The sequence below is a fragment of the Olea europaea genome, unplaced genomic scaffold (genome assembly GCF_002742605.1).
Source record: "Olea europaea var. sylvestris unplaced genomic scaffold, O_europaea_v1 scaffold274, whole genome shotgun sequence".
Lineage (NCBI taxonomy): Eukaryota > Viridiplantae > Streptophyta > Magnoliopsida > Lamiales > Oleaceae > Olea > Olea europaea.
Window position 1 is genome coordinate 188,655 of NW_019245831.1, and position 10,568 is coordinate 199,222.

At 36.1% G+C, this 10,568-nt stretch overlaps 2 protein-coding genes across 3 annotated transcripts in view; one reads left to right on the forward strand and one right to left on the reverse strand.

The window, feature by feature from the left end:
- LOC111383700 (DNA-directed RNA polymerases II, IV and V subunit 8B-like) overlaps positions 1 to 1,757 on the forward strand; it is a 7,819-nt gene extending 6,062 nt beyond the window's left edge. Inside the window, exons 1-5 of one of the 2 annotated variants that reach the window (XM_023007833.1) lie at positions 19 to 217; positions 427 to 514; positions 688 to 845; positions 1,024 to 1,133; positions 1,359 to 1,757. In XM_023007833.1, the coding sequence (XP_022863601.1) occupies positions 206 to 217; positions 427 to 514; positions 688 to 845; positions 1,024 to 1,133; positions 1,359 to 1,470 (480 nt within the window). In that variant the 5' untranslated portion in view covers positions 19 to 205 and the 3' untranslated portion in view covers positions 1,471 to 1,757. Of the gene's footprint in view, positions 1 to 18; positions 218 to 426; positions 515 to 687; positions 846 to 1,023; positions 1,134 to 1,358 lie in introns of those variants that run through there. The other variant, XM_023007834.1, reaches the window with a different exon arrangement.
- Positions 1,758 to 9,053: 7,296 nt separating this feature from the next.
- On the reverse strand, positions 9,054 to 9,997 carry LOC111383712. Its single transcript, XM_023007851.1, has 3 exons — positions 9,846 to 9,997; positions 9,622 to 9,720; positions 9,054 to 9,216 (listed from the first exon to the last, which is right to left on the reverse strand). Exons 1-3 carry the CDS (start codon positions 9,995 to 9,997, stop codon positions 9,054 to 9,056), a joined length of 414 nt encoding a protein of 137 aa, XP_022863619.1.
- Between the last annotated feature and the right edge of the window lie 571 nt (positions 9,998 to 10,568).

Genomic DNA, 10,568 nt, shown 5'->3' on the forward strand with positions numbered 1-10,568 from the left:
ACTGTGTGTAGGGGTGTTAAATTGGCTCAGCTTGCCCGGAAAGCTGAGCGCAAGCTGGCTTGCTCAACAGAAGTGCTGCTCGGCTCATCAATTTTTAGCTGAAATTGCATATTTATCTAAATTTAGCTAGACATTTCGTGAGCCATTAGCAAGCTGGCTTGCACACCAGCATACGAGCTCACTAGCTACATCGCCAGCATCTTGCATGGTCAAACTGGTGAGCAGGGCTCGCCCTACTTAACACTTCTCTGTGTGATGAGCAAGTTTAGTTTGCTTATTTATTTGTTTGGTTCCCTAGTCATTTGTTTTCTCTTTAGTTGTAACCAACACAATAACTGCATGTTGTGCATGTAAAATTTATAGTGTGAATTGCAGAATGCTCTCATTACTTGTCATTGATTAATGGTTGCTTTTTGTTTATTATAGACGACAACTTGCAGGATATATATGGCTGAATTTCACTTTGATGAAATAATCAAGGTCATTGGTATCGATGACAAAAGATATGAGAAGGGTAAAAATATCTTTGACATTCCTTTTTGCTAATTATTGAACATAGAATTGCTTACTCCAAACTATTCTTTATTTGACTACAACTGTATAAGAAGGTACATTTCTCTAAATAATTAGTACTGAAACAGATTGACAGGGTCTTGAGCTAAAGGTTTTCTGAATATATTGTTTCAGTTTCGCGCATTGAAGCCCAATCTGAAGATGAGGACGTTTATCTGGAACTAGACGTTCATAGTCAACTATATCGTATGCTCCAGGGGGAGAAATTTAGGATGGTGGTATCGCATACTCTCAATGCAGATGGTTCAGCAGTTACTGGCCATATTTCTGAGGTTCACTTTCTTTTCATTCTTTGTACATGAGCTATGAAATTATGGCCTTTTAGATAATCTATTCAACATGGATTACTCCTATTTAGTAACCTGAATTCACAGAAGATCGTGGATATTATAGCCGTATTATGGACTGAGTTTGATTTTCTGAATGATGAATGGTGTCCTCATATTGCAGGGCAAACAGAAATCACTTGCGGACAAATTTGAGTATGTCATGCATGGGCTGCTATATAAGATGTCGGAAGATAAAGAAAAGCAAAATGATGGAAGCAACACTGTTAAAGTGTACGATATATATGCCCTTTCTCCAGAGAAATGTATTTGCTTTGTATAGTCCAATCCTTTCTACCAAACATACTATCCAGGATGATAGAGCCTCGCTTTGTGTTGAAATCTGATTGTACATTTTATGGTGTCTTATTGCTCTATAGTTTTCTCGACAATTTCAATATTTTTCTTTCTTTCTTAATTGATTATTTGTTTCTCTTCCTTTTATCTTTATGGTGACAGGGTGGTATATATTTCTTTTGGTGGGCTTCAGCTGATGCTGAAAGGTGATCCCCTGAAAATGCACAAGTTCAGACTTGATCAAAGGTTGTTTCTTCTCTTGAGGAAGATTTGAAGCTTATTTTTTCGGAATGCGAGCCTGGTTGATATGTATGGGAATTCTGGATGGTTTGTTTTATTTATCATTGTGGTCTCTTTTTAAAGATGGTGCAGAAATGAAAAACTCTGGATTGTGCTGAGGATTTGGAGCATTTAAATCGTAACTTTTTAGCTCATTCTAGTTTCTTGTGAGCCTTGCATAGTTGCATACAACTATGAAATGTGGCACATTGACTTGAAACGTTACCTTCTCTTGTTTTCGTTCTTTTCCTATAGGCCCGTAAAAGCTTAATTCTTTGTCCAGCCAAATGATTTTGTGTATATTTTTCTCCTGTATTATGTACTTGGGATTCTTTGAGAGAATGGAAGCAATGGAGAAGGGATGTAGGCAGATAAATTGAAAAACAGTTAATGATATGTTAGCCTTCGAAATGAAGTCTCTGAACCCAGCTAGCTATCAACGAAGTGTAAGCCATAAGCAAGGGGAATGAAGACACAGAAGACTCGATTAAAGATTATCCAAGCTGGCTATCGAATGTCAATAAAGAGTATGTGGGTAAATGAATAAAGTGTGATTCTTAACCAAATCAGTTGTAAGAAAGCCAACAAAGAGTCGCCTTCTGGTATTCCCTAATAATGAAAAAACTACTCCAATGCTTGTTGTGGGGGTGGGGGGTCTATAAATACCCCATCATTTAAAGAAGAATGTTGCATGCAATTTAAATCTCTCTCAAATAGCTATTTTTCTTTTTTGCTTTTGTTTGAGTATCAAAATTAGAGTCTATGAAATGAAAGCTATAGCTAGGTAAGTGAGATTTGTTGATATGATGTTTATTGTCTACAAATTGGCGTCGTCTGTGAAAATACTAGAACAAAAATAAATAGCCAAATCTTGTTACATTTGAAAAAGTCCAAATTCTCAGAAGATTTGAAATCATGAGTCAAATTGAAGAGAAATCGGAGGAGATGAAGGTATTAGAAGTAGAAGTCGAAGAAAGCAGTAGTTGTCCAGTAGTAGCAATATCAATCCTAAGAGACATAGAGCGAAAACTTCTATAGAAGCGTAGGGCTAGTATTTCTCCTCACAGCTTCGCAACTTGCGGAAAAAAATGTTGACTACTAAAACTATCTAGGAGATGGTTGAAAGCGTTGACAGTTGAGAACGCTTCTCTGCGAGTGAAAATGGAAAACATAAAGGTCAGTGCATTGAAAAATGTGAAGAGAACGAAACTAATCCTTTCAATAGTACTTTTCGATATAACACCAACGGGTAAACATCAAAAATCTGTGGCAGTACGTAGGGGTGTCAATGAGCCGGCTTGGGCCTTATTGAGTCGAGCTTGATTGGCTCGATTTTTTTCTTCTCATTCAGGCAAGCTGGCTGTTGCCTTTAACAAAGGCAGCTCTTCTTTTGTGATATACTTTTTTTTCGAGCTGGCCCGCGAGCCGCATGGGTTGGCTTGGGCTCGGTTCGAGCCTAGGTTTGGTGAAACCAAGCCTTAAGTCGGGTCGACTAGGGCTTTTTATAGACTGGGCCATGGGCGTCTGAGCGTGCGAGCTTATTTGCCATCATTAGCAGTATGTCGAAAAGGCTGTCCAAATGGCATCGGAAGAATAGATGCTTAAGAGAGATTTTCGGAAGAGGTCACTTGTCAAGATTGGAGGAGTAGTTGCTATGATGGCCGATGGGTTGAAAGTCTTTTTAATACCTCGTATAATATTCCTCAAGATGAGGAATATGAGTATAGACCTACTATGTTATACGAATTAGATGATGATGATGAATACCTCCCATCCTTTAGGGCGATCAAGGAGAGGCCAATCTCGGATAAATTCATCAATTCGGTTATGTACAAATACAGCGGCAAATGAGATCCTAAGAACCATTTGTGTGAGTACATGACACAAATGTGATTGACAAAAGCAAGTCCTATACTTAAATGCCAAGGTTTGTATCTTACTTTAGATGGATTGGCTAAGCGGTGGTATAGCAAGTTGCCACTAGGTTCAATTCGGAGTTGGCATTTGTCGGAAGCCGGATGGGGTAGGCCTTGGCTGTGAGGCTTAATGACATGTGACAAAATGAGAGTCCCTTAAGAGATACTTTACACATTTCAGCTAGAATTGATCGCTTGTGAAACAATTTCAGTGGAAGGCTCGGGATGCCTTATAGAATGAATTACTTATGAAGATTCCCTTCTAGCGGGATGTCCGTAACAAAAATTTAGCCTCATACCAACAACTCATAAGTTTGATGCAAAACTAGATCTAGACAAAAGATACAATTGAGAATTGAAAGAAGGTGGAACATGGGCAAGTTCTCAAGGAAAAGGCCTCGATGTACGTGCCTAGACTATCGAAGCATCAATATCCGTGCTTTGGTGATCATAAAAACAAAGTACATGTGATCTCTTCGGCTCTCTCAAGTAGCAGGCGAAGCACCTCTATCCTCTTATAATTGTAAAGTAAAATTTTGCAAAATTCATTGTATCGAGGACCAAGATATAGATGAATGTTGTGAGGTCATAAGATGGCGAAAATGCAAGATCAGCAGGGCAAGATACATGAAGGATCTAACAGTCATAAGCCCCCGTACCTAAGCACTAGAGGGCGAGGTTGTGAAGGTAGATCAATGTATATAGATTCCTCGTGAGCACCAACATGCAACCCACTCGACCTTTAATAAGAGATATATATACAATCATCAGAGATCCTTATGTTGATGAAGAAATAGTGAACGCGCAAAAAATTTATGTTCGCTGTGCTAAGAAGGCTACATTGGAAAACTTTTGGATTATAGGCAACCCTTAACGTGTATCTCTTTTGATTATTTTCAATAACGATGATGAGCAAGGAGTCATATATCTCCATTGTGATGCATTGGTAGTGTGAGCTATAATAGCTCGCAATGATCTTAGCCGAATGTTGGTGGATAATGGCAGATCTTTAAATATATAATTTAGAAGTACCTTTAACCAAATGCGGGTGGATCATCCATGGGTACCAATGGCTGAACTCCTTTTTGACTTCACTGGAGACGCTCTGATCCATAGAGGACGAATTACACTAGCCATTGAGATAGGCTAGGAGCCAATTTTATTCTATGGATACATGGACTTCCTAATCGTGGATAGTAGGTTTGCATACAACTAGATCCTTGGAATGCCTACCTTTAAATATCTGAAATTTGTGACATCTATCCACCACCTATGCTTAAAATTTGAAACTCCGAAAGGGGTAGCTAGAGCATACCTCTTTTGGAGCCTTTTTGTCAATGACAGTTGAGGGTGAGTGATTAACAAGAAAATAGGCCGTAGAAATAGCTTCAGCCTAAAATGACTTAGGGAAACTAGTATTGGAAAGCATACAACGTACTCTTTCCATCAAAGTCCTATTCGCTTGTTCGGCCATCGTTGTGCTGCGGAGTCTTACGAACTATCAAGTGCCTCAAGATTCCTTTTGACTTGTAGAAAACATTAAATTCATTGAAATGAAAAAAACTTCAAACCATTATTAGTGTGGAGATGTTTTACGTGCTTCCCTGGGAGTTTTCAATCATGATCTTCCACGTAGTAAACATATCACTTTTTGCTTTAAGAAAAACATCCAAACTTTTCTGGAAAAATCATTAATAATTGTTAGCATATAGCAAGCACCTCCTTTAGAAGATTCCTCAGGTGATTTGTAGAGATTAGAACGTATGTAATCAAGTGATCCCTTCGAGTTGTGAATGCCTTTGGTGAATCTAACTCTCTTCTGCTTCCCAAAAACGTGTTGCTCACATAACTTTAATTTATTAGTACCCTGTTCATGAAGAAGTCCTCTCTTGCTCGATTAAGTCATCTCATTCTCGCTCATATGCCTAAGCACACATGCCAAAGTCTAGTAACATCATCATCATTGACAAAGAACAGCGATAGCTACATCACCTATGACTATAGAACCTTATAAGACATATAATTGGGTGGATCTCTTCTACCTTTCATCACACCAGTGTACCTGCACCCATTTGAATCACGAGTACTCAAAGAGATGAGTTTTCTCTTTAGATTCGAAACATGTCTCGCATCACAAAGTATCCTGATGCCCAAGCTATTTTACAAGGTGCATTATTTTCTAATATCACAATACCTCTAGAAACTATTTCATATGTTGAAAATCAATCCCGACTAGGACTCATATGAAATTTGTAAGTTGAATCAAGAATCCAATTCTCGCAAGATTTGAAATCGCCATCAGACATAGCTAGAAGTTCTCTTTCACTTTGGCCATCTTCTGCAACACTAGCTTCACTGAATTCTTTTTGGTTGTTTTCCCTTTGGATTAGCAGCAACTCTTTTATCCACATTCTGTAGCTTGTAGTAGTTAGATTTGATGTTACCCTTTTTCTTACAGCAATTACAAATTTTCCCTCTATTTTTAGATTTCGATCTACCCTTCATATCATCACTAGAGTACCATTCATGTGTTCTCCCACGAACAACGAGGCCCTTTGCTTAAGCCTCTGATCCAACCACAAGCTGATTAATCTTCTCTTTACAAAATATAGCATCATATGCTTCATCCATGGTAAGAGTGTTACGAGCATACAAAATAGTATCTTTGATAGTCATTTATGAAGAGGATAGTGAACACAATAAAATCAACCCTAAATTTTTTCATCGTACTTAACCTCTATGTCTCCATATCAAAGACAACTTCTTGAAAGACGGTTAAATGATATATATATATCGATGTATCTTCCACCATGCAATGAGAATACAAGCACTGTTTCAGATGTAACTTATTGATTCGGCTTTTCATCATGCATAACCACTCCAATTTTAACCATAATGTAGTGGCGCTTTTCTCCTTCAAAACGTCTTGTAGTATTTTATTCGATAGATGCAAATAAAGTTAAGATAGGCTTTTCGATAGGAATGGCAGTGGGTTGGGTATGGTTCAGGATGGGGCAGGGTGACGACTTGCCTCGTTTGGCGCCCCATTTTTTTTTTTTTTAAATTTCAAAAATAGATCATCATCACTTTTGCATTCAATCCCTTTGTAACTATAATGGGTTAAATACTGCTACTAATTACAGAGAAATGCATCAATTTCAAAAATAAAATTATTTTTAATTTTTTTCTTCACGAGGCGGGATTTGCGCCTTGCACCCCGAGATGGGACAGCGAGTTATGCCTCACCAACCTTCGGGATGGGTTTTTTCGGCCCAATTTGGGGATGGGACGAGTTTTTTTGCCATTACTATTTTTCAATCCTTTCATTGTTTTTCCTCCCACATCCAAGTTGAATGTATTTTATCAAACCTTAATAGGGCATCATCTAAGTCCATCTGTGGGAGCACAACCCACATCTTCACTCTCCATAACAAAAATATGGTTTTGCGATCCGAAAGCGGAATATTGTATTTCATAGTTGCCATTGTTGAAAGAAATCAAACACCGCTCTAATACCAGTTTGCTACGAAAAAGTGAGGATATGCAATATAAAATTAAGCCACTATTTGATTCCCATTATTTTCAAAATGCATTTTTCTCTTTCTTATTTTTAATCACACATTCTTTAATAAAATAATATTACACGCAAATTCAAAATTTTTTCTTATTTTTTAATTACATATTCTCTACCAAATCGTTATTATTAAATACATTTTTGACAAAGAATGGGAATCAAACCGGCCTTAAGAACAAAAATTACCAGATTTATTTGGGAATCCGAAACCCAAAAAACCACTAGCAGAGGAAGAAAATTTCACTATATCAAAGATGATTACAAGACGTGCGGTTATTCTGAATGATATGATATTATGAAATCCTAATATATATCAGTGGTGGGCCACGATAGGATCTCTGCTACTCCCACAAACTCACATTTTTCTTATAGTTTTATTTTTGCCATATATATTGCACCGTGAGCTTTTTGGGTCAGGTTAAATAGAATTCAGGTCAACATACTCTAACGTTGCTGCACATAATGGGGTCTATGAATTGGAGTTGAATATCTTTCCAATTCAAGTTTCCATTGTTAATTTTAATTGCTACACTAAGTCTTGCTACCAAAATCTTGATAGGGACGATGCCACCAAGCTCTAGGGCTTAAGATTAACTAGAAGGCTTAAATACTTCATTGCAGTTTTGCATTTATTAATTTTAAAAATATGATTGGTAAGTAAGTCATTTTACATTATTCCAGCGGATTTTTTTAACAAAGTCTTTATCAGAGACAATATATACTAGTTAATAGTAGGTGATATTTGGCATTGCATATACACATTTAACTTTGAATTTGTGTTTATAGTTATGTCTAAAACATTGAAAGGGATATTCGGCATTGCATATCCTTGGATACATGGTTTTGTTTAGATTTGAAGCCATAGAATCTAAGGTAGCTTCTTTGTTTTTTTGGTGTAGGGAAAGGACATTATCAAAATTGTACGATTCTAAAAGGGCAAAACGATATATAGGATCCAAATTTGATAGGGTTGCACTATGATTGCCATGTGATGGTATGAAATCGTACAAAATCATATATAATCTATTAGGATCACTATATGATTACAATAGGATTGCAACAAGAAATAAGACTAGTGCAAGATCTGAAAATGATGGTTTTATGTGTTTTAATGGTATCTCTGATGATGACTGGATAGCAAAAATGATGATCAAGCTCTTCCACGACTAGGCAAATGGTGGAGTGTTCTTCAAATATCTACATGATGAGAAGCTTGGAAAGACCTATATAGAACCTTTTTTAGCATCATGTATGAATTGTTACTTTCAATTGATATAAAGCATTAAAACTTGTGTAGCATACTACATTTGTGTATTAGTATGTTACCTAATGTAGTTGGATTGGGATATAAGAATGAATATCGATTCAAAACAATTAAGTGGAAACAACTTGAATTGAGAAAATCGAAAACCAATGGATCGGGTGCATACCTTTGACTATTGATGTTTCAAAAGCTCTCGTTTGCTGCAGGTTTTGACACTTCTGAGCTCTTTCAACACTTGAAAATGATGGTGTATGACATGGTTTTCACCATGCTTGAACTTATCGACCAAGCCCTTTTATATAGCCAAATTCTCATCATGCCTTGGCATCAATTATCAATTTCGATTATCCAATGGGTAAGTTTCTAAAATTATAATTCCATTAATGTTGAAACTGAAGATAACGTTGGACCACATTGATTGAGGAAAATTAATCATTTCATTCTTCTCCCAGTTGGTTTGCACGTTTAACCTATTGTGTGTTATTTAATCCCATCGATTATCCTTCTTAAGAAATAAACACATGAATCAACGCGATAAGTCCTCTAATAACGAGCATTACCTTTCATGTATTACAATGTATTTAGTTCCTAAAAAAATGTTCTTTATATTGTTACAATAGTTAATAAAAGAATCCCACGTCTTATTCTTAGTCCTATATAAACTTATTTTCTCAAATAAATTAAGGTACACATGCACATGAGAAAACACAAAATAAATAAAAGGTTCATATAAAAATTATATATATCATTATATAGTGGAACCAAGTCCCAATTTCTCTACATGATCCTCGAATCTCAATGGTAGCATGACTTTAGTCAAATGATCAACGATCATTAGTGCTTGCATGCTTAATGATCTCTTTCTTTTCTTTAACATGTTCTCTTATGACTAAATATTTAATGTCGATGTATTTATTTTGACTACGACTTTTGTTGTTCTTAGCCTTAAAGGCTTCAATTGAATTATCGTAGTAAATTCTCAATGGCCTAGAAAAAGAATCCATACCAGATTGATTCCTCCATAATTTGTATAGATTACTCACAATGGCATGGGTCCCATCCAATTAAAAAATAGCACAAATAATACCACACCCACTTACCTGTACAAAGTCTATACAAATGAATCTGGTAGTGTAGCATCTCTCCTCTAACAATTAAGCTACTTGTACATTCATAGCTGACATTTTGGATGACATTCCCCTACTTGTAGAAACTTTGACTATTGATTGGAAAGGATATTGTTAAAATCAATGTACAAAAAGCTATCAACTCACACAATGTCATCCATGACGTCAAATTTGATGTACACCAAGCAAAATTGTAACTCTAATCCCTAGTATGAAACTTTTGATCCATACACCATATAAAGTAGCCTCAAAACATGAGACAAACTTGGCTTCCATGATAGAAGTAGTATTCAATCTTTGCTTAGCACTCTTCCATAATATACCTCCATCCATCATCATAAAAACATACCTTGATGTTGATTTGCTTTAATCAACGCAGTCAGCAAAGTCTGAATTTGAGTATTCAATTACTATCAGATTATTTGTCCGTTTATACATAAGCATGTATTTTTTGGTGTATTAAAGGTACTTCATTACTTTATTTGCTACTTTGATGGTCCATGCCTCTGATATCGTCCTAACATTTCTATAGCAAATGCAATGCTAGGCTTTATGTAGACATAAGCATACATTATGCTTCCAATAGTAGAAGTATATAGAATGTCATTCATTTGTTTCCTTTCTAGATCATTTTTAGGCATTGTTTCAAATAAAACCTAACACCCTTCACAATGGGAGCTACACTTGATGAACAATCATTCATCTGAAATCTCTTTAAAATTTTATTGATATAAGTTCTTAAGATAGGCTTGAAATCCCTCGTAATCTGTATCTATAATCATAATACTAATGACACAATGTCTCACCCATCTCTTTTATATCCAAATGTTTAGAGAGGAATTATTTCATTGCATACCGCAAACCATTATCATTAGTTGCAAGCAATCATCCACGTATAACATAAGAAACAAATCTTATTCCCGCTCAGGGTTGGCAATGGGACAAGTTCTGCGCTGGGCGGGTTCCTCGCCCTTGCTGTCGCCCTGTTACCTGTTTAAGGCAAGGCAAAAGTGTGACAGGACTGGATGGGCCCCGCTTACATATTTCTTTTGTTCATAGTTTTCGATAATATATTTTATTGCCCCCATTCATTCAAGTGAGACAATAATATAGTTGTTAAAATTTTTAATTAATAAATTAATTTTTAAAAGTTAAATTATTTGAATATATTTGGTAAGTTAGGTTTTTATTGTTTATCAAAATTTTTAGATA

Coding starts and splice junctions, on each gene's coding strand:
- LOC111383712 (XM_023007851.1), bottom strand. CDS start 9,997: ATGCCTAAAAATGATCTAGAAAGGAAACAAATGAATGACATTCTATAT. Junction 9,721..9,845: donor CAGAGGCATGGACCATCAAA/GTAGCAAATAAA, acceptor CGTTGATTAAAG/CAAATCAACATCAAGGTATG. Junction 9,217..9,621: donor ACTTCTATCATGGAAGCCAA/GTTTGTCTCATG, acceptor TTCTTTTTCTAG/GCCATTGAGAATTTACTACG.